The sequence below is a fragment of the Ziziphus jujuba genome, chromosome 7 (assembly GCF_031755915.1).
Source record: "Ziziphus jujuba cultivar Dongzao chromosome 7, ASM3175591v1".
NCBI lineage: Eukaryota > Viridiplantae > Streptophyta > Magnoliopsida > Rosales > Rhamnaceae > Ziziphus > Ziziphus jujuba.
The window spans coordinates 7,042,612-7,068,516 of record NC_083385.1 but is presented as its reverse complement, the minus strand read 5'-3'; the positions used below and the strand labels follow the sequence as shown (position 1 = coordinate 7,068,516).

The 25,905-nt window shown below is 34.5% G+C and overlaps 4 protein-coding genes and 1 non-coding gene across 8 annotated transcripts; 1 reads left to right on the top strand and 4 right to left on the bottom strand.

Annotated features, from left to right (window-relative positions):
- The first annotated feature begins 1,031 nt into the window (after positions 1 to 1,031).
- On the top strand, positions 1,032 to 5,649 carry LOC107423464 (F-box protein SKP2A). Of its 3 annotated transcripts, none has more exons than XM_016033033.4 (5): positions 1,032 to 1,192; positions 1,978 to 2,293; positions 4,344 to 4,692; positions 4,769 to 4,910; positions 5,097 to 5,649. In XM_016033033.4, the coding sequence occupies exons 2-5, from the start codon at positions 2,028 to 2,030 to the stop codon at positions 5,459 to 5,461; spliced, it is 1,122 nt and encodes a 373-aa protein (XP_015888519.2). In that variant the 5' UTR covers positions 1,032 to 1,192; positions 1,978 to 2,027; the 3' UTR covers positions 5,462 to 5,649. The 3 variants fall into 3 exon arrangements, with proteins under 3 accessions (XP_015888519.2, XP_015888520.2, XP_015888521.2); XM_016033034.4 differs by having other exon boundaries at positions 1,038 to 1,192; positions 1,930 to 2,293; XM_016033035.4 differs by lacking the exon at positions 1,032 to 1,192 and adding an exon at positions 1,726 to 1,858.
- Positions 5,650 to 5,785: 136 nt separating this feature from the next.
- Positions 5,786 to 9,486, bottom strand: LOC107423466 (chaperone protein dnaJ 10). Its single transcript, XM_016033036.4, has 10 exons — positions 9,135 to 9,486; positions 8,657 to 8,716; positions 8,395 to 8,477; positions 8,019 to 8,172; positions 7,605 to 7,734; positions 7,315 to 7,473; positions 6,943 to 7,121; positions 6,759 to 6,839; positions 6,527 to 6,673; positions 5,786 to 6,188 (listed from the first exon to the last, which is right to left on the bottom strand). Exons 1-10 carry the CDS (start codon positions 9,378 to 9,380, stop codon positions 6,108 to 6,110), a joined length of 1,320 nt encoding a protein of 439 aa, XP_015888522.3. The 5' UTR covers positions 9,381 to 9,486; the 3' UTR covers positions 5,786 to 6,107.
- An 836-nt stretch (positions 9,487 to 10,322) lies between these two features.
- On the bottom strand, positions 10,323 to 10,394 carry TRNAQ-UUG (transfer RNA glutamine (anticodon UUG)). Its single transcript has one exon. It is a non-coding gene; the product is annotated as a tRNA-Gln (tRNA).
- A 475-nt stretch (positions 10,395 to 10,869) lies between these two features.
- On the bottom strand, positions 10,870 to 15,748 carry LOC107423469 (putative DEAD-box ATP-dependent RNA helicase 29). Of its 2 annotated transcripts, none has more exons than XM_025075827.3 (11): positions 15,208 to 15,748; positions 13,688 to 14,849; positions 13,541 to 13,598; positions 13,337 to 13,441; positions 13,108 to 13,153; positions 12,724 to 12,794; positions 12,483 to 12,535; positions 12,277 to 12,358; positions 12,130 to 12,186; positions 11,616 to 11,745; positions 10,870 to 11,305 (listed from the first exon to the last, which is right to left on the bottom strand). In XM_025075827.3, the coding sequence occupies exons 1-11, from the start codon at positions 15,587 to 15,589 to the stop codon at positions 11,097 to 11,099; spliced, it is 2,355 nt and encodes a 784-aa protein (XP_024931595.3). In that variant the 5' UTR covers positions 15,590 to 15,748; the 3' UTR covers positions 10,870 to 11,096. The 2 variants fall into 2 exon arrangements, with proteins under 2 accessions (XP_024931595.3, XP_015888526.3); XM_016033040.4 differs by having other exon boundaries at positions 12,724 to 12,797; positions 15,208 to 15,747.
- Positions 15,749 to 16,299: 551 nt separating this feature from the next.
- Positions 16,300 to 24,537, bottom strand: LOC107423456 (probable protein phosphatase 2C 11). The gene is made up of 15 exons (XM_060818857.1): positions 24,045 to 24,537; positions 23,707 to 23,775; positions 22,688 to 22,753; positions 22,055 to 22,176; positions 21,752 to 21,880; positions 21,173 to 21,275; positions 19,571 to 19,865; positions 18,818 to 18,960; positions 18,454 to 18,552; positions 18,193 to 18,351; positions 17,776 to 17,862; positions 17,279 to 17,370; positions 17,103 to 17,174; positions 16,669 to 16,813; positions 16,300 to 16,578 (listed from the first exon to the last, which is right to left on the bottom strand). Exons 1-14 carry the CDS (start codon positions 24,175 to 24,177, stop codon positions 16,685 to 16,687), a joined length of 1,698 nt encoding a protein of 565 aa, XP_060674840.1. The 5' UTR covers positions 24,178 to 24,537; the 3' UTR covers positions 16,300 to 16,578; positions 16,669 to 16,684.
- Positions 24,538 to 25,905: the final 1,368 nt, after the last annotated feature.

The following is a 25,905-nucleotide window of genomic DNA, read 5'->3' as shown; positions in this document are numbered from 1 at the left end:
TAAAAATTATTATTTTCTTTTCTTTGATCTGAATTACATGAAGCCATTTTTTTTTTTATAATTAAAATAATTTCTGTTTCTTAACACATAAAAATTGACCTTTATTATTTTTCTCCTTTCCTTTATTTTTGTCTGCCCTTCTAAGCGTATTAAATTTAAGGTAGGAACCTCATTTTCCTCTCAATAACTTTCTGTTTTACAAGTGTTTAGGTGTAGGGACAAATGACAAGCATTTAAATGTGCTTGTGTGACATGTGGCCAAAAGGTGGATTATTTAGAAGCTCCTCTGACATTGAGCTCTTTGGCAGGTTAGTGGAGAAGCTCATATCTTATTATCCTCTTAAATGAGGTTTATTAATTAATGTCATCTTATTTACAGAGGTTAATTCTTTCATATCAACTCTGTTTTCAAATGAAGAAAAGGTAGGTTATTTCCTACCCATTCAAAGCATCTGTTAGATAATAAATAAAGCTTTAAGTAATTACGAAGGGAATCGTCTAGAGAGGCAGAGTAAATATTAACTTAAAGAGGAATAATTAAAAAAAATAAAAATTAATGAGAATATATAGATACAAAATCATAATGGTTTAATGGTGTAAAGGAGGCAAATTGGAAGGAATTTTGAAAGGAATTGCTTTTGAGTGCGGCTTCGATTTGAAACAAAAGGAGCCCTCTACACACAAACCCAATCCATTAATCCACTCATTTTTCTTTTTCTTTTTCTTTTTCTTTTTTTAAACAAGAATTTTTTTTGTTTATCTTTTTCTTAAAAATTTATTAATTAATTTCTCTATTATTTATTTATTTATTTTTCATAAAAATATCTTTGTCTACTCATCATCGTTTCTTTGTTATTTGTTTCTTTGTTATTTGTTATGGTTTGCTATCTGTGTCCTTTTGCTTCATACGGAAAAACGAAAAGTACTCATGAAAAAATAATCAAATCACGACCTCTCGTCAAGACCACAATTTCAGAGGGCCCACCACCACATCAGATCATCACACCCATCAATCACCAACCACGTGGCATCACACTCGTCGCTAGTTCCCTCTTTTCGTACGCTTCTCCCTTCTCTTTTCTCTCTCTGCGCTCTGTCATACTCATATTAATTTCTGCCTAGTCTTCCCTTCTTCGTTTTCAATACGGAAGGAGAGCATAGCTCAGAGCATTTTGATCAGAACCAAATTCAGGTTTTATTCCTTTCTCTTTTTTGTCTTCCTTTGAAGTTTGGATTGCTGAGCCTGTTTATCAGAAATATTTGTCGCTGATGATCAAATTGTTGGTTTGTTTTAGTCTAGTTTTCTTAAAATTTTGGCAATTTCTTTTGGTTCTGGAAGAAAGCTTCTTCATTTCTGTTTTTATATCGGCTTTTTCTATCAGAATTTGTTTTTCAATTATTTGGAAACTGTTCTTGAGGTTTTATCCGTTATTTATTTCATTTTGTTAGTTAATCTTCTTTCAATTAAATTTGAGCTAGCTTGAATTATTATCTGCTATTGCTTTCAGTTTACTGAAATGGGTTCCTTCCCTTTTTCCTTTTCAAGTGTTGCAAGGAAAGAGACCCTTTTTGATAATTGAATTTTTTTTCTCTATTTTTTTTTCCTCTTTTCCTATTGGTTTTTTAGTTTCTCTTCCGTGCAACTCATGTATAACTTTTTGGCCGGTGCATGGTGAATTAATCTTATTTTTTAAAGATTAAATTTATCGACTGTCTTGCATATTACTATTTTTAGGCATGTAGTATCTGCTAAAATAATACGGGTTTCTTTTCTTTAAAAAATATTAATTAAACAATGGGTTTTGATTGGACTCTGATTATCCTTCTGTATCTGATGTATATCTGCAAATTTTCTGTGGTATTGACACATGGGTTTTATTGGTGTTGTAGTTTCTTGTCGTTTTACGAATCCTTTTCTCTGTGTTCTAGGTATTGGAATTTGTTACGTCTTACCCAATTTCTCTCTCTGTCATCTAGTGACAGGAACGAGGATTTTCACTATTTTGTTAAGGCGGTGAGAGTTGGAAATGGTCGGAAAAGAAAACATGAGGACAGAGGACTTGAATCTGTGCTTTGAGCAGCTGATGATGCGCGGTGGTAGCGCTCGCAGTGGTGGTGGTGGGAAAGTGAAAATGGAAGCTGGAGTTATTACTGACTGGAAGGATATCCCTATGGAGCTCCTGTTGCAAATCATTTCCGTCGTCGACGATAAGACGGTGATCGTGGCTTCTGGGGTCTGTCGTGGGTGGAGAGATGCTATTTGCATGGGTGTTACCCATCTTTCTTTTTCATGGTATATGTTCTTCCCTCTAAAGTACCTCCGTTTCTTCTGTGAAACTTTATAAGTTGGGTTCAATGGAATTCCATGTGATTTGTGGTTTTTTGGGTTATTTTGTTCCCTTTATATCAGAAAGTTTGGATATGACATTAAATTTCTGTAGAGAGAGACGGAGATAGAGGGATCCCTCTAATGGGATTTTGCCTTTTTTCTCGTTCGAATTATGTTACTTTATTTACAGGATGTTTAAGAATGACGAACCAATCAGATACTTGAAAACGAAACAAGGAAAAAGATACGCACGCACACATACACGCACATATAGATATATATTAGAACTAGATGGTTTGCAGTTTTGCTTGCAATTATAGATTTAAGTGCTTAAAATTTTGTATTGATTTTACGTTCTTTGATACTGGCATCTTCGTCTCTCTAGTTTATGCTTTGTACCTATGTCGGTTCTTTTTCCCCCTGTGGTTTTCTGATCAATGCCTTCTTGCTGTTGTATCCTTTTTGATTATTTGATGCTCCTTAGATACATCTAGATTACTAAAGAGGATGGCTAATGACCAAATTGGAGATATACGGGTCTTGTATTATGCTTTTCTTGAGATTATAGTGCATCTTTCTTCAGGCAGGCAGTACCCATGACAGATATCAACCGATATGATTGGCTATCTTTGTCATGGAATTTGCCTGGTACCATAATATCTAGAAACTGGGATCTTCCAGAAATGTAATATATACCTTCGTATTGTAACAACTCCATTTAAATCTTGACAGGTGATAAAACTGAAGTGAATGCTGGATCAGTAGCCCATCTGTGGACTATAATGATGAGCTTTCCTTGAGCTTCTTGTTAGTTCAGTTGTAACTATGGTAGTTTTTTATACTCACTTAAAATTTTGCAACTTATTTTGAATTACAATGGGCAGAGTTCATGATTTATGGCTGTCTACTTGTCCTAAAAACTTTAGAAAAAGAAAAACATTTTAATAGTACTGTAATGAATGGTATGGTTTGGCCTTTGATGTTCCCCTAAAGAACGGTTGTTGTAGTACAAGCTGGTTAAAACTTCATTGAAGTTGCAATTATGAATCTCTAGTTTTAAACGTTTTCAAACATAGGTCTTATTTGGTTTGCAGTGCTTTAGTATGTTTCTTTTAGGAATGTTTTTTCAGAATAAAATTGCTTTGACCTTGATTGAAGTACAAACAATGAAAATCTATTTTTAAATCTTGTCCTGGTTTTATGTCTTGTGCTTGCTTATTTCTTGTATTTAACAGTTCTCGGGAGGACCAGTGTGGTCATTTGAGATGAGTGGAGATTCAGTACAAGGGATGACTGCTTGATGAATATTGTCAAATATCGGCAACAAAACACTAGTTTAGTAAACCTTAAAGCCTAATATCTTCTCTGGAAATATATTATTTAGCTACATATAGATAAATCGAAATTTAGGTTTGTACATTATATAAAGCTGGACCTTTTGATGTATATTCTTTCTGTTCAAATACATGAGATGTTTAGATGTCTAGGTTGGTGGTTGGACTGCTTTTTCTATTTAATCAATCTGTTTCCTTCTCCCTTCCCCTCATCATTATCGGTCCAACCCAAAAGGAAGACATATAATACTGTTGATGGTTAAATGATGCAGCTGGTGTTTGGTACGGAGTTCAAGTGTTCAGAAAGGAATCTAAGGAAAAACAGTCAAAACATGTAATCATGTAGCAAAAACATGCAGGAAAAACTGGAGATTTGTAAGGACTTTGGTGCTGCTAACTGATACAGTTGAAAGTTTGATGTGTTATGCACTGTTAAGCCATCTGTTAGGTCTAAAATGTTGTCAGATACAGAGAAAGGGAATAACTCTATAAGATTCTAAATCAAACTACCTTCATAGCTCCCTTTTTATAGTTCCCTGCATCCAAGTTTTCTAGAAATGAGTGCAGGATCTGAGGGATGGTAGATATTCTTTTACAATTTGACTGATGATTTGCATTTTATATAAACAGATTTCTGAATTCCCGAATAATTATTACTTGCCATTCCATTCTTCCTTCAGGTGCACGAAGAACATGAACAACTTGGTCTTATCTCTTGCTCCTAAATTCACGAAATTGCAGAGTCTGATTCTGCGCCAGGATAAAGCACAACTTGAGGATAATGCTGTTGAGACTATAGCAAATTTCTGTCATGATTTGCAGATCCTGGACCTAAGCAAAAGCTTCAAGCTTAGTGATTGCTCCCTATATGCCTTAGCACATGGTTGTCCAAACCTTTCAAAACTCAATATCAGTGGATGCTCTGCATTCAGTGACGTTGCTCTTGAATATCTGGCTAGTCACTGCAGAAAACTAAAAGTTTTAAATCTTTGTGGATGTGTCGAGACTGCAACAGACACAGCATTGCGGGTATGAGTTTTTAGTTGTTTTTCCCATATATTTTCACAGATATGGTTGTAACAATTGTTTTAAAAAATATGTGCAGGCTATCGGGCGTTACTGCAATCAGTTGCAGTCTTTGAATCTTGGATGGTGTGAGTATGTGAGTGATGATGGAGTTATGAGTTTGGCATATGGATGCCCTGATCTCAGAACCCTTGATTTATGTGGCTGTGTTCGTATAACAGGTATTACTGCTATTTATATACATAGTTAATTGGAGAAAAAGGCTAATGAGATTGATTCATGGTACAAAGAAGAGAGAATTTCATTTCATGCTAATATTTAATATGTCTTGTTCACAATCTTGGTTCTTTATAGTTTATCTGGGTTATTGTGATGGTGAACATTCTTAATCTTTTCTTCTTCTGCAGATCATAGTGTGATTGCTCTGGCAACTGGATGTGTTCATCTGAGATCCCTTGGCCTGTACTATTGTCAGAACATCACAGACAGAGCAATGTATTCCTTGACTCAAGTGAAGAACAAGCCTGCAATGTGGGCATCTGTGAAAGGCAGGAATGATGAAGATGGGCTAAGGACTCTCAACATCAGCCAGTGCACGGCGCTTACCCCTTCGGCTGTTCAGGCAGTGTGCGACACATTTCCTTCACTTCACACCTGCTCTGGGAGGCATTCTCTCATCATGAGTGGATGTTTGAGCTTAACTTCCGTGCATTGCGCCTGTGCTATCCAAGCACACCGCACTCCTAATGCTTTTCCCCATTCAGCTCATTGAACCAAGTATCAAGGTGCTGATCTTCAAATATCTCGAGACCTATGTAAATGTTGTTGTGTTAAGGTCTAGGACCGGTTAAAAATGTGTAGCTGTTTGGCATATACGATTTAGAGACCATGTGAAATACAAAAACTTCTATGTAAGTTTTTTCATCTATGAAGTGGAAACCAGGATTGGCGTTGGAATTATTATGGCCGATTTACTTAATTGTATTGCCGTGTTGTGGCCTTTGTTTAAAATATGTCCCTTTTATTGGTAAAGTTCATCCGTAAATAAAAAAGTGAATATGTTCCTAATTTGTTTCAAAGGAACTAAGGTCGAAAAGGATTTTCTTTAACAAAATACGTTAAAGAAAGATTATTTTGGTGTAAACAGAATAATGTCAACTGGAGTGACTGGAAACTAGAGTTGTGCCATCAAGTAGGATAGAAACAGTGTGTTCCAGCCTATAATAAACACAAAAACACACAACACAACTTTTAGTGGCTTGCCTTGTCCTCTGACCCTGATATGGAAACCTTCAATGCACGGGGAGCTTAGGTTCTGGTTTAATTCATGATTTTTCATGTATTTAATACAACCAAAATTCGTCAATTTCTTGATACTGGTGGTGGTGTATTTATTATGTTGTTGTTGTTGTTGTGCATCATTTGCTTTTGTACACAATCTCTTCATCATCCACATCGAATGCTGGGTTGCACAGGCATCTGAACAGTCTACCAATACCCTGAAGACAGGATAATAAAGTTGGTTAAACAACCATGAAAGATACAAATAAGAATAAGAAGAAAAGGAAGCATGAAACTTGTGAGGAGCTTCACCAGTGCCAAACTCACATGTTTTGACGGCTTCATGGAATTTCTAGGGAGCATAATTCTATGGAAAAATCTACAAGTTCCAACAGTCATTGATGTTCGGTGATATTTTTATGAGAATTTTCTAGATAGAAATGATTCTCAAGTTTGAAAGGACAGTAAGACGGGTCTGAAGCTTGAAAGCTAATAGCAATGCCTATGTATGAAGATTATAAAAAAACAGAGAAATGATTAGATTCATTTTACATGCCTGAGTGAGAAAAGGAGTTCGATAAGAAAGTGGTCTTGGTGAATCCTCTTCACCACTGCTCTCAGAACTTGTATCGTCATCATCGTCATCGATGTATGCAGTATTTTTCTTCCTTGACGTTCCACCATTGCGTGCCTGTTTTTCCTCCTGAAACCATAAAGTTATATCCAACTCTTAAGATATTCAAATCTAACAATCATTGGACAAACTTATTTGCATGTATTAATTGGACCTGAAATATCTTTCCAAGAACTTTCAAAGCAAGAGCACGAGCTTTAAGTTCTTCCTTCTTAACATTATTTTCCCTTAGCACCTGAAAACATACAAAAAATCATTTACATTTCGGCACCGCATAAAATTCTATCAACATAAGAAACCAAAAAAGATGAGGTGGATTTGGAAAAGAAACCACTCACCAATTGGCAAACATGTATAAGGGTTATTTCAATGTCCACCACATTCAATTTCCACAAGGAGTTCATCAAGGTTTCTTTATTTAAACGTATATGTGATTCTACATCATTTTCAGGGCCACTACCATCCATTTTAAACTGCCGACGGATATCTTCTTGAAGTTGCAATAGCTGAAAAGCACCTGAGTTTTATTTCTTCTAATAAAATTAGGTGGCAAAATGAATAATTAAAAAAAAAGAAGAAAAAGTTTCAAAGCATAAATGAAACATGTTATTCATCATGGATCAGAGGGTGCTTTGTGTTCTTCTTCTCTTTTCCTTTTTTTTTTTTTTTTTTTTTTTTTTTTTTTTTTTTTTTTTTTTGGTATTGTGTACCTTTTGCAGCAGTTATCTGTGACTTCCAGAAATGTCCTTTATTGCGAACCCATTCCGCCAAGAATGGTACGCCGAGATATATGGCTTTCTTTCCAAGCTCTTGTGCTGCCTGTCGCGAGTATACGTAGCCGATAGTGCGTAATATGTCAGCTCCAAAAGCTGTACATGTTTTAAAAAAAAAAAAAAAAAAAAAAAAATTAGAAATCAAATGGTATAATCTTTGACATACTATATGTAGATAGATATAGCATTGATGATATAGGTGTAGAGTAAGAGAAGCTTAGTTAAACCTGCATCTGAAAGTCGTCTAGCTTCTGATTCAGCACGTTTTAAGAATCCATCTTTGTCACCTTGGACATATTGATTAAGAAAATCTTTCAACAATCTTACTAGCTTTTCCTCTCTTTCTTTCTGGACAGCCTTCATTAAGTATGTAGAGTGGTAAAAATGTATTAGAGGTACAATTCAGCACATAGATAGAAGTAAAGAATAAGTAGCAAAAACAGAGAGGCAAAAAAAATAGAGAAGGAAACTTTTATGAACAACAATGCCTTACTAAGGATCCTCTAAATTAGATACCAAAAATTTAAATAGAAAGGTAGAAATGTAACAGAAATGGTGCTAACAATCAATAACATTCTTTTCAAGAATTGTGATGTCCATTTTGAAAGAGTTAAGGAACAGAAATTCTGGAACATACTTGCCTTCAACTTATCATGTAGCTTTTCAGGGTTTTCATTTTCACCAGCTAATTCAGAAGAAGCCATTGATGCTACAGCAAGATGTCCTATGTAGTCCTCGAACAATTCGCTTCCAAAGAGAAGAGCAAAGACTGCTGTAGGATCAAGCATGGTTTCCCTTCAAAAAAATTGAGTTATAATTTATTAGGAGACCAGAAGAGGAAAAATGTGCAATTACAGAAAATGGATTTCAAACGGTAATTTTGCTTAGTCTGAATACTTATTCAGAAAGCAATATAATCCTAATGTATTTGCTTAATAATATAGAAATAAAACAGGATAGTCATAATAGGACTATAAAAAAAAGCGCAGGAGAAAAAGGTACTTAAAAACGTATTACCTTGATATACAATACTTTCCATTTTGATTGTATGCTTCTCTTTGCACCGGGTCACTCAAAACCTGATAGGCTTCACCCAGTACCTGTCAACGTCAAGAGAATGGATTAACAAACTAAAGCAGAAAAAGAAAGTGATTAGAAACAGATCAAATTTTTTCTAAGAGTGTCCCCTAAGGTTCATAAAATAAGAAAAGCTATACCCTGTAAAATACATGTAATAAATAACCAAAAATATAAATTTAAACATAGCTATTAAACTTGCCTGAAATTTTTCCGCTGCCTGAGGATCGTTTGGATTTTTATCCGGATGTACTTGCCTTGCCTATACCAACAAAGCATGTTATTGATTATAGAAAAAAGTAGTAGAATATGAAATCGGCCAAAACAACAAATTCTTAACTGAAATTTAAGGGTGAAGAAAAGAAAACAAAACAAAACAAAAAACCATAAATCCCCAAAATTGGCTTGAGATATTTAGAAAATATGGTATATGCATGTCCAACACTACAAGCAATATTAAGTCCATTAAGAGCAAGCCAATCTTCCTCTATATCCTCCTAAATCTTAATTTTCATCCCAGAGTTGAAAATTACATGGAAAAAAGAAAAAAGAAACAACTTTTTTATTGGCCAATCAGGATTCAGTTAGGCAGGGATTGATAAAATCAAGATGGTCAAACCAATTCTGTATTTATTTCTTCATTATGAAAGATACATGAAACATAGAAACAAATAATAGACCTTGAGATAATAAGCCTTGCGAATTTCCTCCTCAGACGCCAAGGGACTGACACCTAGGACATCATAGTATTCGGTTTCCTTCACCATTCTTTTTCTTTCTTCTTTGTCTTCCACCACCTCAGATCCCCAAGCTTGGCCAAGTGCTGGCAGGTGAGGTGTGCTCAGATTGTTGGGAAAGCAAAAAAAGAAAAAAAGAAAAATGCAGAGAGAAAAAGTGAAAATAAAAAAGCATAAGGGGCATTTCATTTAGGAGCCCCACGAGCCTCACTTGCCTTTCCAGTTGCTCTTTCTTATTAAACTAATTCTTCAAACCGCTTTTCCGCGGGAGCAAAACAGTATTTTAACCGTCACTCTCCTGCCTCTTATCATTTCCCTTTCGGGATTCCTTCTTTCTGTTTTTTTATTATTTGCCTTTTTTCAGATTGCTGTCGGTGGGCTCAGATTTTAGCCAGATATGGGCCTTTAATCTGCATGGGATCCATGTGGGCTCAGACTCTCTGTGGTCAGGTGTGGGCTTTCTGTTCTAGGACCCTTAGACGTCGTCTGAGTTTTGACTTTGTGGACACTTATTATTTTCTGAATGGGCTTTTATGGTTAAGCCCACCATAAAAGTTTATATGGCTGGGCCTACCCAAGAGTGAGGATTTTTTTTAAAAATTGTCAAAGTTGCTTTTGTCAGATTATTTTAATAGAATACATAAAGGAGCATGCTTTTTGCGAGTCGGAAAAGTAATGAGATAACATCCTGAATGACGATTTGAGCTTCAAAATATCCCCAACTTACAACTCACAAGTTTGAGTTGTTTGTTTTCCTTTTTTGAAAAAATTAATTAAAAAAAAAAAAAAAACGATTGTGATGATTCTGTGAATATAATTAAAACAACTCCGTATATGATTTAAAGGAAAAATAAATAAATAAATAAATAAGATTGAGACCTACCCATAAAGCATGAGTTGTTAAAGGGATATACTCATATGATTAGGGTATGAGGAAATAATGAAGCAAATCTGACAAACGAAAATAGTGATAGCCTGTCTTTAGTTTAGGTGACATTTATGGCTGTCACGGGCAGTGAAGCTGAAGTTCTACGTCCAATATTGGCTTTAAAGAGCATATTACTGTTTTGGGCAACCACAGATATGATACAAAGCATTTGCTAGAGAAGAAAACGACAAGGAACGCAAAAAAGGTCCTACCGGGAGTCGAACCCAGGTCGCTGGATTCAAAGTCCAGAGTGCTAACCACTACACCATAGAACCGCAGCGATTTATTTTTCAAAACAAAGGATAAAACTATGCTGAAAATTAGTCAGTCACTGACCCAACAGCCAACAAGCGTACTACCTCATCTCCAGTTGAATCTTTTATTTTTGCTCTTATTTTTGCGTTTTGTAGCCAGACACGAAAATGTTCACCCTTTCTGGATCTTTAAGTTTTGTTTTTAGCTGGAATTCTGGAACTTCAAGTTGATTCACATGTTCGGACCACAGCATGTAGGGCATTGGTCCACAATCACAAGGAAAAGTAATCATTGTATGCGACACCTGGTTGTTTATTTTGATGCCGTTGTTGCCGATATCCAAACTCCAAAGGCTCCCGTCAGACTATTTTCTCTATTTCAGCTGCCTTTCTTATTATTATTATTTTTTTATTTTTTTTTCATTTAGCAAGTCTTCCCTTCTCAACGCTCCACGCATGCCACATAATCAACGAAATATGCTGTATGGACATGTGCTAAGTGTAAAAAATAAATATATTCCACTTTTTTTTTTTTCTTTCTTCAGAGACATTTTGTATAATAAACAAAAAAAAAAAAAAAAAAAAAAACAATTTCTATAAATAAAAAGTGAGCACCAATATGACCACATGTGAAGCAAAATATTGTTAAGGATCCAAATTGCGATGAACGCCAAAACTTAATTCCCATCTCTACCATCTCTTTGTCAACTTCAACAACACACTTTACTTCTTTGATTTGCCCCTTTTTCCATTTCTACTGAATTTTTTACCCTTTGTATCTTTGGTCTTCATGTAAGTAATTGCTTTTTTCTGCCTCTTCTTCCTAATTTCGTCCAAGTTTTTAATTTCTGAACGCACATGAGCATTAGGCACTGAATGCTGCTTCTTGCCGCCCTTAAATTTTCTTCGATTCCCTCTAAGTTGATGGCCTCCTACAAACAGAGTCATGTTAAGCATCAAATAAGCAAACACATATACTCGAATTCTTTTACAGGAGCAATCAACTTCCATAGTAGTCTTTTTTTCAAAACCATAAGTGAAACATTTAAATAGAGAAAAACAAGGAATGATAATGTTACATCTTTAACTATTATAGCCAGCAAGTAGAAAAAATTGTTCATATTTTACCCTTCAACAACATTACGATCTTTTCCTATACAACTACATGATGAATAGAACACATTAAACAAGTGAGACAGCGAGAAATAGCAATGAAAACGAGTTTCCAATATAGAGCATTACCAGTGGACTCTTCAGCATCCCCTTCACCACTTGTTCCTTTCAGAGATATTTTATTGTGCGAACGTTCTTTCCACTTCTTGTATATCCCAGTTTTATTAGCTTTTACTTTTGTACCACCCTCTGTCGTTACCTATAGTCCATTAAGAATGAGTAAACAATGAGTGTCAAATAAACGTTCCAGTGAATTAAATTACATAATTAGTTTAACGCATCGAATACACTACTAGTAAACAGAAAGTGCACAAATCAGATGGTCCTCAGTCATCAACTACATTTTCTATCCTTTTAAATATGAGATGTCCAATTGAGATCCAAGATTCACCATATCCTCAACCCTAACATTTTACTTGAATGCCATATTAAACACTCAACATTTGTTTGTGTCTCATCCACATCTATTGTCTTGTAAATCTGACACACTTGTTTTATATGTCGGACAGAACCCAAAAATAAAAAGAATAAAGTATTTCCAAATTTATCTACGGTTGTCAAAATAGGAAATAGAAAAACCTACCTTTCCACTAGCTGTAACACGTTCACCATTGTTTAACTTGATGTACTTTTTAGATCTCTGCCACCATGCAATTTAATTAAGTTAGAGGAGAATAGTTTACATAAAATGATAATGAGATATCAGATTTTTAAATGTTTAAAGTACTACCTTATCCCAATGATATACAGATTTTTGTTTGCGCATTCCCGCACTGTCATCTGCAACTAGATCTAAGACGGCAGATTCCAACCTAAAAAATAAGGTAAATGATGCTAAGCCACAATGAACATATCAACACCCAATTAGATGTACCATAAGCAGACTTCACAGCTAGTTAAACCAATGGCAAGTAAGTCATGGTAGTATAAATTTACCTGTTTGAATCAAAATCCCCATTAGCTTTTACAGAGAGTCCTGCTTCTGTATGCTGTAAAATGATATCAGGAACACAAATGATAGTTAAGAAGGCTTTCAATGTTGAAATGCAATGTTCAAGCCAGATTTAAATACATCATTGATGAATCTCCCAATTAGCAACTTTTAAGAAGTTAAGGATTCTAAATCAAAAGAACAACGACAGAAAGGTTTGATGACAAGAAAAATCGAACAACGTACATGATTTGTTGGTACTGAGCTTATGTAGTACTCGTCATCCTTGAAGCTTGTTGCCTTCCTTTTAGAGCCAACTTCTAACATCCAAGACAAAAATGTGAAAAGATCAGTCTCATAGTAAAACAATTTTTGTTTATTATTATTATTTGTTCTTCCTAGACTTGTCACTCCAATAAGACTCTCCCTCCCATCCCCTCCCCAAGCAATCATTCCCCCTCACTGCAGTAACTAATAGAATCTTCCATGGCACATATTTTCAGTCGTCAAAACAAAACTGAAAGAAGAAAGGCCTATATCATGACAATAAAGGGAGGATAAGATGTGTGTTTGTGTGTGTGTAAAAGAGAGAGATCAAACTGAAAGTACATTTATAGACAAGAGAAACACCTTTTTTCTCCTTTTTCTTCGAAGAAGTGATTTCATATTCAACTTCCTGCAAGTAACAAAATATTCATATAACTTATACAAAGAAATTCTAGAGAAACTATCATATAATCATTTAAAGAAAAACTCAAAATTAGATAAGAAAATAAAGCTATCATCATTAATCAGTATCAAACACTTTAGTATGTTGACAAAACTTCAAAAGCAAATATTACCATCTCAACAGACCTACCTTTTCCACATTATTCTTAGAACGTTGCTGATGGACGGAATTAATGATCTGCTCATGAATTTCTCTTTTTTTCTTCATCACATCAACCCATTGACTAGAAGGACCCTGAAAAAAGCCATAAGTAGTAATTAGTTGAAGAACATAATCATATTATGAAATGTAAGTAATTTTGATTTAAGAATTAATGACATAGTACATAATTACCTGTAGATGCTTAGACTTAGCAGCTTCACCTTCAGCTTCAAGAATGGTCTGCTTGGGTCTAGCAATATATCAGCCAGATTAAAAAACTTAAAATTCCAAATCTAACAGAGACCCAAAAAGCAATATATAGATAGTTTTATTGCTAACCTGAAATTCTTTAAGCGCTCAGAAAATGCCAATGCCATTAGTTCTCCACCAGCCAGTACGTTTTTAAAAATTGGATGCAAACCTTCACGGGGTAGTTCCTTTGATCTCCTAATTGATTCCTTGGAAGGCAATTGTTTTACCTTTGAATACAATCGAAATGCATTTGCACATGTTTTTTTTAAAGAAGTCAATTCAGCAGAAGAATCAATTGTTTCCCTTACTCTGTCTGAAACAAGATCAAGAACTGTTTGAGGAAAACGCCCATAGACAGTTCCCCCATTAGCTATCGCTTGATCAATCTTGGCAAAGACTCCATCCATATCCTGCAAAACCTCATCCTCTGTGGGTGCAGCCATAATTGGTTTTGAGAGAAATAGATGAAGATCTAAAAGGTAAGGCATATCCTCAGATGTCACAAAAGAAAAGGCAGTTCCAGTCCGACCAGCCCTAGCTGCTCGGCCCACACGATGCACAAAAACTTTTGGCTTTGGGGGGAAGTCCCAGTTTATGACATTATCAAGCAATGGAATATCAATACCCCTGGCTGCAACATCTGTCACAATCAGTAACATAGTCTTTCTTGCCCTAAACCTTGATACATGAATTTTCCGAGCATCCTGATCCATTTCACCATAACATACAGAAGGCTCAATACTCTCTGCTCTAAACAAAACGTTAAGGAACTCGACATGATGTTTTGTAGATACAAAAATTAACGTCTGCTCATTAGAACCGATTTGCTCCCTTATCAAATAAAGTAGAGCAGCAAGTTTTTCCTCCTGCCTTAACGTGAAAAAGGTAAGCTTCAAGTCAGGGCTAATCTTAGTGTCCACATCAAGCCGCACAAGCTGAGGGTCTCGCAGACCAGCTTTCGCAAACTCAGCAAGGGCACTGGGCAATGTTGCACTGAAAAGCAAGGTCTGACGATTCTCACTCAGCTGTGTAAGGATCTTATGTAACTGCTCAGCGAAACCCATACCGAAGAGACAATCTGCTTCATCAAAAACAACATACTCAACAGAGCGCAATGACATGTCATCAACCTCAGACAAATGGTGCATGAGCCTGCCGGGAGTTGCTATTATAATGTCGGGATTTTGGGCTAATTCTTCGAACTGACTTTCCATACTATCACCTCCAACTAGTAAACTTATACGAAGATCTGCAATGAAGACAGAGCTATGAACTAATTCCACCCCAGTAAAAAGTAATTCACCATTCGTTAGACTAAGAATGATAAAGTATGGCAACCAAATAATAAATAAGATGGAGATTTTCCTTCAACATATATAACACTTACCAATCAAAATTGTATAAATTGACTAATCCCTGAAATGTAGCATTACGCAATCATATAGGAGTAACTAAGCTAAAGTTGTTTCTTTTAGGTATCAGCGACAGTTCTACAAATCTTTTTTTTTTTTACAAATTTTCTCAGTTTTGCTAATATATTGATAATTATTGGCTAAAATATTCCAAATTTAATTGGTAAAAATGATATCAATAATAAGAACTGTTACCCATTAAATGTCCGAGCTCCTTGGTGAACTTAAGCGTCTGAAGCGCCAAATCCCTAGTGGGAGAAAGAATCAGAGCCCTAACACCGCTCTGGGGAACATGCTCCTTCAACCGCTCGAGCATCGGAACGAGAAAAGCCGCGGTCTTTCCGGAACCGGTGCGAGCCATTGCAACGACGTCGTTGCCGGCGAGAATGAGCGGCATGGTCTTCCTCTGAATAGGAGTAGGGACTTTGTAGCCCTTGCGCTTGATACCTCCGTAGACATTGGGGCTCAGGCCTAATGACTCAAAACCTCCTGACTTGGCTTTCTTCTTCTTCTTCTCCTGCCTCTTTTGTTCAGCTTTCGAGCTCACGCTTAGATTCATCTTTTGGCGGCCCGCCATAGAAATCTCTCTGGGAGTTTTGCAGAGGTTTTTGCTTGCGTTTTTTATTTGCAAAACTAGGTTTCGCGGATAGACATGCCAGTCGTATAGCCGACGTTTTTTTTTTTTTTGGGGAGAAATTATAAGACACAACGCTTTTCATAATACGGCAAGATTAACCTAATATTGTCCATCTCATATTTACAACGACAATGTAATTGTCTCCGTTTTATATAACGGGACCATCATAATGTAATATGATCTTTGTGACATGTCGATGAAACAAAAATAATTAATGCCTAGATTTTGAAAATAAAAATAAAAATGAAAATTAATTCGTGACGAGTCATTTTTTTTATTAAGGTGGAAAATAACCTATTTCCCATTTAAATAGTGTTATTAATAGCATAATATGTCGATATAAATTATGTTTTGAAAATACTATAAATTAACCATAAAAAAGAATACTATAAATTAAATTATAAAAACAAGTAAAACCCTACGAAATAGAAATCGCCCCACTCCCGCCAAAAAAATAAAATAAAAAAATGGCAGCTTGTTTTGTGTTTCCAAGTACAAATACTAACGTGTTTTGAGCTAAAGATAGAAATTGGGGATTAAAATTGCTTGTCTACCACATACAAATTAGCGTTGACAAACATAATCGCCCCTCTTTTAAGTCAAAAATACCATCAGAAAGACCAACATTGCAATAACATAAAACGTCGATAAAGAGTAATAAGAATGACATTAAACTCACAATATCACAACTCATTTAGAATTACATTGATACGACAAAACCACCATAAAACTCAGATTAAGGTGTCAATCAGGACTATAACAACTTGAAAATTTAGCTGTTCATCCTGACAAATTAAAATAGAAGAGAAATAAAAAATAAAATAAAAATACAATAATTTGGAATGGGGAAAAAAAAAAAAATGCTTTCATGATGAAGTTATTCTATTCTTAAAATGGATACTAGGAATTCTTGTCGACAAAGGTGAACCCTGCAAAACCCAGAATAAACACCAACTTATAGAAAGCCTTCAAAATTATGGTTTTCTACAAAATTAAAGACACTGGCATTGACAGACAACCTTAGTAACAATTTGCTCACGAAATATCAAATCGCACAACAATGCAAGTAATGTTATCTGAGCTTCCTCGTGCATATGCCTCTGCTATAAGTTTTCTAGAGGCCTCTTCTGCCTCTGTTATCCCCTGTATTAAAGCTACAGCATCCTGGAAATTGGAATGAAAACCGCTTAGAAGTGCTTTTAGATAACATAAAAAAGTAGTCTACACCGAAAAATATTCGAAATTAATGGGATATATAAGAACATTAAACTTGTTTTAAAGTTCAGTAAATATAAAAAAGATTACTTGCCTATATTTAAAATTCTTAAATGCAGTCAGAACTGAAACGGTATACAGGCTAAACCATCTAGAGGAAATGATCCTCCATTTGAAGAAATTTCTAAGAAATTTATTACTTGAGAACAAAGCTGTTCAAGAGATCACAAGCACTCACCTTATTAGAAATGACATTCCAAAGTCCATCGCTAGCAATGATTATAAAATCTACACTATCAATTTCTTCTTCCTAAGCATCAAAGATATACCATGACAACATATCAATTTGGAGGGAGAGAAAAAAGTATCAAGTCAAATGACCTATCAGCTACTCAGCTTACAATTTCAACTTACCTGTATTTCTGGCTCAGCAACGACAAATGGCTTAAGTAATTTATCTCCAAACGCACGAGAAACAGCAAGAACACCACCAACCCGCCATGTTCCTGGAAAGTTTGGAAATTCGCCGGAGAAGTTCAGTATAGATGCTTAAACATTGCAATATTAAGCAAATTATACATAAAAAAAAAAAAAAAAAAAAAAGGGTTTAAATTCAATCTTCAAAGAAAACTATGTCTTGGACACATAGTTAGCTCAAGAACGTTTATCAAGAGTTAAAAGCAGAAGATCAACTTGAGTCATATAGAACTAAATTACACCTCCACTTAGACTTGCATCATTCAAGAAACAAAACACAATTCTTTATACTGAATATATGACATGATGATGATGTATAATTTCCTATGCAATCAACTAGCACACATTACCCTCTACCTGCAAAAGCCTACATAATATGCTATATACAAGTCAGAAACAAGAATGTGTAACGTAAGACCAAGAACGCAACTTGCCTGCCCAAATGATGAAACCTCCAGCCTGTTCAATTCTTTCACGTTCATCAGATCTATCAGGTTTGTGATCAATAGACAATGGGATAGCTACAGTGAAATAGATACAGTCAATATCAGTAGAAGTGACAAAAATTATATTGTTTGTTTTAATATATGTTTATGTTCCCTTCAAAGTAAATTGTATTCTAAGCTAACTTTATGCCAAAAAGACTATATCTTACACTTGCATAAATATTTAACAAAGCAGCTATATGATGACAAAGGAATCAACCAAACTATGCTTCATTGTAATCATGGAAGAGAAATTTTAAAACTTGTCCATTATTAGTTTCTTTTCATTATAAATTTGTGACAATTTTCAAGTTATGGCTAATTACAACCCTGCTAATTCCCACCCTTAACAGAGAAGGCAGCAACCTGAACCAGCTCTACAGGCGACTACTCTTGAATCCCCGACATTTGCCACAAACAACCTGTCTCCTAACAGCAAAGCAGTTGATGCAGTTGAGCCAGCATCTTTTTGCTGACCCTTCACTTCATTAAGGTAATCAGCATCTGTCTGTCTAAAAACTTCAACTGCAAGTAAAAAATACAACTCTAAGTCAGAATTCAGAGGGAAGATAGGTATTATATGGAAGTTTGAATATAAAAATCCGCTTAATTTCTTATGAATCATACCAATCGCTGTTTTTGTGTCTTTGATGAAATCTGGATGGTTAGTTAGATTCTTAAAAAGGTTGGTTTTTAGGTATTCAGCAGTTCTTGAACCTCCATGGCCTAAAAAGAAGCAGAAGAATACCAAATAAATTCACCAAAGAGAGAATGTAATGTAAGATATTATCTAGGCTCTTCTCATCTATCATACAGTGGAAAACATTCATTATTCACTGCAGTAGCCATCAGGATAAACATCGTACATAAGGAATGTGTATGGAAAAAGGAAGAAAGCACAGTCGTCAGCTCTATGTCTAACAAAAGAAAGCCTTAAAAAACGAACATGCTAGTAGGAGAGGACATAGGAACCCAAGTCATAGGACCGTACCATCAAAAACACCAAAAAAGGCAACCATGTGACCATCAACTTCTGATATCTTCGTCTCAAAGAAGTCCTCCATGGAAGCCCTTTTACCCTTGAAACTGGAAAATCCATAGCTGAACCTTGCACTACGGTTGCCAGTGAGAAAACTAACATGAGAAAGAGACATATACCGAAATCAGGTTATACAATTCATAAAGTGTCAAGAATTAACAAATCAAACTATGTACTTGCTACAATTCTAACTCACTTTAACAACTAGTTCTGCCAAAGTATAATTCAAACCCGCCAATATATCAATTTTAATGCCAGAGGCCCCTACAAATTTTGCCTCGAAACCCACGCATCCAATTTACTTTTTAGGTGGTTTCATAATAACGCTTATTATCTGGCAGTGTTTGTCATTCCATTCCACCAAAAGAGAGAGAGAGAGAGAGAGAGAGAGGGAAAATTAGCAGGTAACCGGAGTTGACCGAACTTGGTACCCAATTGAAAGCAAGCAAGCCCACTATGTTCCACTTCCACGTAATGAAGAGGGAACCCAAAAAGCTAAAAGCTCGAACAAATAGTTTTATTACAACAAACTCGCACTATTACTACGAAGCTCCTAAATTTTAGAGGAAAAATTGACACTAATTAACCAAATAGGGGAAAAAAAAAATACCAAAAAAATAAAATAAATAAATACACGAAACGATAGCAAGACAAAAGAGGATTCCTATGAAAAACGAAGAGCGAAGCAGGAAAAAAGTAAGGAACCTGATACCGCCACCACTGTAGAGGGCGTCAGGGTCCCTGGAAGACATTACAATATCCGGTGGTGATGGTGACGGCGACGGCGATGGTACGGCGGGCAGGTCGTCTTCATGGGCGTCCCCTGATGGGGATGAAGGCAGAGCTGGAGATTCGGCAAGCTTTGTGGCCAAGGCCGTGTCGCTGCTACTGCTGCTGGTGCTCTCTGCTTCACAGTGTTGTATGATTGTGTTCATGCCGCTGCTTTTTTTCTTTTTTCTTTTTTTTTTTTCTCTATTCTTCTTCTCTCGTTTTATTTTATAAAATTATTATTATTATTTTGCATATTTATTTACTATTTATATAAATATTATACACGGTATTATTAGCATGCACAAACCCCACAGGCAAAGAGAGAGAAGCGAGAAGCCAATTTATGAGTAGCCACAGAAATCAGCTTACGAACAGAGCACAATGGTTTGTCAAAGTCAAAGATCCTTCTTTTTTCTTTTTCATTCTTTCTTTTTTTTTTTTTTCCAATAATTGAATTTGATCCAACATTGACCGTACAAACCGAGTGGACATAAATCCACACCTCTGGGCTCTCCACGTTATATTATATCTGAGACAGAGATTAGTTGTTTATATATATACATATATATATATATATTTATATATATATAAAATCAAATTACTGCACCCCAGCCCCATACATCTAATGACATGAAACATCAACCTTTAAAATAAAATCTAACAAAAAATCCTTGTCATGTTAAGTACAAGAAACATGAGGACAAATAATTTAATAGCAATTGTACTTTTTTTATTTTCGATATAATTACATACATATATATATATGAATATTATTGCATTTTTCTTCAAAACCTCTAAAGAAAATCACTTATTTATTTATTTATTTGTAAATTGTTTTTCAAATCAATATCTAAATTTGAATTTTAGGACACGACCAAGAATTTGACATATATATTCTAATATTTTTATGTATCTGATTGTATCGAAGGACATAGAACACGAGTCTACCATTTGCTTTTCAAAATTATGGCAGGCCATCTCATACATTTTAATCAACTTAATTTTTTGTTCAAACTGAATCTATTACATGTAATGATAATATATCTCATATTTCTTTTTTACAGATATTAGAATACATCTTTTCAAAGTTTATTCGATAAAATTTGAATGAAATAAAAACGAATAATATGTCTCGCCGACCAAATAGATCTATAATTTACCTCATTCTGTCTTTCATTTTTATTTACTTTCATTTTTGTTATTTTTATTTTTTGTGTTTTAAATTTTATTTAATCTACATCATGCATAAAGAAATTTTGGAGAAGGGGAAAAAAAAGCACGACCAAGGGCAAGAAAAAATGTAAGGACCAATCGTAAACTGTATGCCATCCATGAGAAAACACAGAAGTATACATGGGTTGTTCCTTCGGGTGTAGAAGAAACACAGTTTGGTACAGGATCACACCAACCGAGATTTTAAATTCTTTTTATAAGAGCACTCTGTATCTAGCTGCGTTAAAGAAAGCAAAGTTACTCCGACAGTATGTAGGAAGAAAATAAAAAAACATGCAGCTTAGACAGCTAATCACCATCAGCAACAGCCACTTGTTGAAGCATCAGACTCTGGAGGCTTTTGTTTGAAGATGTTCTTTTTCAAACCTGCCGAGCCCTCGGCCAAAAGACTGGGCGTTTCTAAAATCTGCAAACCAACATGGTCCACTTAATTATTACACCATCAGTAGAAACATCAATTATGATAGCTTAATGTGAAAAACGGCTTCATAAGATGATGTTTAATAAAAAAACCAATGGTAGAAATATAGGCCTTGACTACAACTTTATAGGGGTTTGTACAGATATCCGTTAAGATCTTAAATTAATCCAAAACCATATCAATCCCGAAGTTAGATCAGTTGACCAGACATCACATGTGCACAAGCTTAGGATCCAATCTTCGCATGCTCCTTCTACGATGAAATTTACCATAAACTAGTGTCTCGAAAACATAAACAAGTATTGGAAATTTTACCAGCAACTATCGTTTTAAAACACCTAAAAACTAAAAGGTTATAGTATGCCAGGAACAAACCCATTCCTAAACTGGCACCCGTATGGCAAAGGCAATTTATAGTTCGACAAAGAAGTAAAGAACACAGAAACTGGCATTTTGCATACCTTTAACACCAGCTCCTCAAAGCACTGCTCTACATTTTGTCGAGTTTTTGCACTACATTCAAGGAAAAGGCATCCGTATTCCCTTGCAAAGTCGATTCCCTCTTTTTTGCTGACAACCCTTTCACTTTCCTGAAATTTAGAGACTTAAGTGTAGAAGACCCTTGCAAAAATTTCAAACGCTAAAAGTACATGCAACTTTCATTTTGAAGTTACTTACAAGTGAAGGATTGAAAAACTAGATTAACAACAAAACTCTGGTATCCAGGTAGAATGAGATAGACAAAGGGTATTAAGAAGACATACCTTATCAACTTTGTTGCCAACAAGCATTTTGATGCAATCTTGATTTGTAGAGTACAAGTCAATTTCCTTCGCCCATATATCAGATAGATTTGTGAACGTTTCTCGTCGTGTTACATCATAAACTGTACCATTTTTTTAGAGAAGATTACTTGCTTTACTATGATCAAAATGAAATTGTTCAAAAGATTGCAATATAAAGACATCAGCTAGTTGTATAATAGTTCCCCAAAAAGTAAGAAGTCAATTAAAAAGACCTAACAGTTTGAATGGAAAAAAAAAATATATATATATATATATATATAAATAAATAAAGAAGTGCACTGAGAAAATAAATAAATAAACAAAGATTACCTTTCCTTGCTAATGTTAAATTAGGAAGTGACTCAACTGGAGGCTATTACTGGTGAGCCACAGGTTAGGAACAAAACTAAATCATTAAAAGGGCCAAAATCCAAAGGAAAATGATACGGAGAACACATTGATGGATTTGCAGTCAACTACGACAAGTTTAGATCACCATTTAATCAACTTTGGATTTTGACTGATTCTTTAGAACCACGACAAAATTTGAATACATTAAACACCACAAAAAACAGGAAACAAAAAAATAGCATTCAAGATAAAAGAATATACCCATGATAATCCCTTGAGCTCCTCTGTAATATGAGCTCGTAAGCGTTCTGAATCTTTCTTGTCCAGCTGCATAATGAGGGCATACAAAAGGAAGCACCACGTGAGCAGATATAACACTTTGCCAAATTAACTCGTTGATAAAGTCAGAAAAAACTTGCAAACCAAATGAAGAGAAAAGAAAGTTTGAAATATTCTGTTATGTCATAACATCTGCGAATGCATTAAAATGTCATTTTTTATTTAGCATTTCTACTATAATATAAAACAAGACAGAAGGCAAAAATGTCATTTTTTATTTAGCATTTCTACTATAATATAAAACAAGACAGAAGGCAAAGTCAAGCCAATAGAGGAAAATGCGTTGGTTTTATGGCAAAGTATGCGTTGGTTTTATGGCAAAGTAGAGACCTATATGCTTAAATGTCCTCCCTCCCTATCTTTTTCTCTTTCCTGTTTTCCCCTCAACTTCCTTCCTTGATTCCCTCTCTCTCTCTTTTTGTTCTCACTTTCTTGGTTTTCTATCTTTGTTTCCCCTCGCTCAACCTATATGAACTATAGTGTCATAAGTTGCTTACTTCCATTATTGAAACAAAGCAGGTTCTTCAATTCTGAATTGATGACTCCATAATGAATAAAAACTCTCTAGGCATGATTCCTTTCTATTTGATTTAAAGATACAAATTGATGAACGAAAACAAAAACCCCAAAAGCAAACAATTTGTGTTGATAAAGTTCAAAACAAGTTGACAGAGAACAATGACTATGTCTTCTCTCAGATATTGGGAGTTTTTTAGTTTCTAGTTCTAGAAGGTTCTCTTTCAAACAAAACTTGTAAACTTAAGTTGAACCCACATAGTAAAAAAGTTATTTACTTGCACGAGAAATAAAAAAGTTCAGAAAGAATTTTCTGAGCATAAAAGAAAACACGGTATGGAAATCCCAAGTGACTGATTAATTCAAAATTATTACAAATTATTAAAAAAAAAAAAAAGAGCTAATCACTAAGACAGAGAGCATACCTGTGTCCCATATTGCAAGCTTCAATTTCTTCCCCCCAAGAGTAACATGTTTTATTTTAAAATCAACACCTACAAAAGGGAAAAAAAATCAAACCATTTAAAAAAAAAAAAAAAAAAAAGACCATAGGGTTATAAAATTTTCTGAATATGAATTTCACATGGATGAATCATAAAGATCCTAAATCTAATACTACCCCATCAACACCAAAGAAGTTTTCATAGCATGTCAAGACAAACCCAGAAAAATAATAATAACAAATTTCAGGATTGAATAAAGAATAAGCCCCAATTTAGAAACTTTTTTAAGGAATAATAAAGGAGTAGACTACTAAGGTTACCAATGGTAGGAGAGAGATCCTCAAATGTATTAGAAGTGAAACTCAGGAGGAGAGTGCTCTTCCCAACTCCTGAATCCCCAATCAACAGCAACTTGAACAAGTAATCGAACTCCGGCTGACTCGACGATTCCATCAAAATTCTCAATCCAAATTACAATTTAAATATTTACTTTTTTAAAAAAACAAATTAAAATAAACACCCCCTCTATGCCAAATCCTTGGTCTCTATAATCAATTCGAGAACCGAAATGAAAGGTCTAGATCTGAATATGTTTTTCTGTTTTATATTATATCACATTCGACAATTTTTAGTCAACAAAAAAAAAGGAATTAAAATAATAATAATAATAATAATAAAAGAAAAAGGAAAGAAAGGAAGAGATGGTGGTGAGGACGATCGTAAAGAAAAAGAAGCAAAAAGAAAGCTCTGAAATCTTCTGCGCTGTCTCCTCGCTTTGCCGGTTTATTTAGAGTACTTGCGGGAGTAAAGCATCTGCACTGCTACCAATATTTTTAACCGTCCTATTAGCACGTGGCGTGACACTGACGCTACGTGATTGCTTGAATGCCGAATATTGCTTTTTTTAATTTTTATTTATTTATTTATTTATTTTTCGGTTGAGCCAGAATTTTGTTTCTTAACGCCGTTACGCTGTTGCTCACCGTTTTTTTCACCTTAGTGCGAGCGGCCGAGCAACTGACACTTAAGGAACCCAATAATTTTCAGGGCTTTAACCCATGATTGAACGCCCAAAAACTTTTAGAATCATCTTACGTTTGGGCTTTTCTGGGCTCGAGCGAGCTTTGAACTTATTTTTCTTCCGATGGACTTCAAATTGATAAAGGTTTCGGGTCTTAAGACACTATAAACGATAATTAACTCTTTTTTTTTTTTTTGGTGAATTAAATAATAATATTAACTTAATTGCACTGTCCATTCAAATATGTTATATCTCGTTTTTTTTTTCTTTTTTTGAATAAATTATCTCCTTTACTTTATATTTGAGGCTTACATAATATAATTAAATGTAAAAGTGCTATTCAATTCTAAATATTTTAAAATTTATTTTTACAGAGCAGTATTACTCATGTTCATATGTTCATGTATCATAAACTTTAGTTTATATTACTGTATATAATATATTTTATTTGCTGTAATATTCCTATATATTTTTTAACTGCATGCATTGGCTCTTAGTTATTCCATTAAGGTATCTACAGTTAACACATACAAGCTTAAAGTTAAGGTATCTTCTTCCTTCTCTATGTTAAATCATCATCGGAAAAGCTTCCCAACGGCGAAAAGTTTCAAAGCAGCATCGGCGTGGAAGGCCATTGATGAGGTAATTGACATGTGGGTGTGGGGAAGAGATTGAAAGAAAAAAGGTTTTATTTATTTTTGTTGAATTTTAATTAGGTTTATTTAAAAAAATCAAAAACACCTTACCAATTAAATTTATTTTGAATAGACTCTATTGAAGAGTTATTTTAAAAAAATATTATCTATTAAATAGATGTTGTACATATAAATATTAATAACTTTTAAATTTCATGCTATATAAACTTCAATAAATAAAGCTATTAGAGATGCTGTCAAAATGAATGTTAAGTTAATATGTCTAAAAAATATCATGATAAATGTCTATTTCTAAAAATTCTGTTAAATATATTCTATTTTCCATAAAAACTAACTTTTCTATAAATATTCAATTTTTTTCTAAAAAAACAAAATTTAATATTGTAATTAATTAATAGCAAATGCTAGCCATTAAAGGCCTTTTTGCACAATATCATTTATACAACCTAATATCAAATTTATCAATTTGATGGATATGTCTAACAATCTTGTCAAGCTGATGTG

What these genes read in the sequence shown, in the direction of transcription:
- LOC107423469 (XM_016033040.4), bottom strand. Translation starts at nt 15,589, where the DNA reads ATGGCGGGCCGCCAAAAGATGAATCTAAGCGTGAGCTCGAAAGCTGAA. An exon ending in GAAGAAAAAGGAGAAAAAAG is followed by an intron (nt 12,798 to 13,107) that starts GTGTTTCTCTTG and finishes CTTGGATGTTAG; the next exon opens with AAGTTGGCTCTAAAAGGAAG. An exon ending in CTGTATATCATTGGGATAAG is followed by an intron (nt 12,187 to 12,276) that starts GTAGTACTTTAA and finishes GCATGGTGGCAG; the next exon opens with AGATCTAAAAAGTACATCAA.
- LOC107423464 (XM_016033033.4), top strand. Translation starts at nt 2,028, where the DNA reads ATGGTCGGAAAAGAAAACATGAGGACAGAGGACTTGAATCTGTGCTTT. An exon ending in ACCCATCTTTCTTTTTCATG is followed by an intron (nt 2,294 to 4,343) that starts GTATATGTTCTT and finishes TTCTTCCTTCAG; the next exon opens with GTGCACGAAGAACATGAACA. An exon ending in CAACAGACACAGCATTGCGG is followed by an intron (nt 4,693 to 4,768) that starts GTATGAGTTTTT and finishes AAATATGTGCAG; the next exon opens with GCTATCGGGCGTTACTGCAA.
- LOC107423466 (XM_016033036.4), bottom strand. Translation starts at nt 9,380, where the DNA reads ATGAAATGCCCCTTATGCTTTTTTATTTTCACTTTTTCTCTCTGCATT. An exon ending in GCAAGGCTTATTATCTCAAG is followed by an intron (nt 8,717 to 9,134) that starts GTCTATTATTTG and finishes TTGTTGGTATAG; the next exon opens with GCAAGGCAAGTACATCCGGA. An exon ending in AGGCAGCGGAAAAATTTCAG is followed by an intron (nt 8,478 to 8,656) that starts GCAAGTTTAATA and finishes TGACGTTGACAG; the next exon opens with GTACTGGGTGAAGCCTATCA.
- LOC107423456 (XM_060818857.1), bottom strand. Translation starts at nt 24,177, where the DNA reads ATGGAATCGTCGAGTCAGCCGGAGTTCGATTACTTGTTCAAGTTGCTG. An exon ending in GCTTGCAATATGGGACACAG is followed by an intron (nt 22,754 to 23,706) that starts GTATGCTCTCTG and finishes CTCATTATGCAG; the next exon opens with CTGGACAAGAAAGATTCAGA. An exon ending in TTGCTGAGCCAGAAATACAG is followed by an intron (nt 17,175 to 17,278) that starts GTAAGTTGAAAT and finishes TTTGATGCTTAG; the next exon opens with GAAGAAGAAATTGATAGTGT.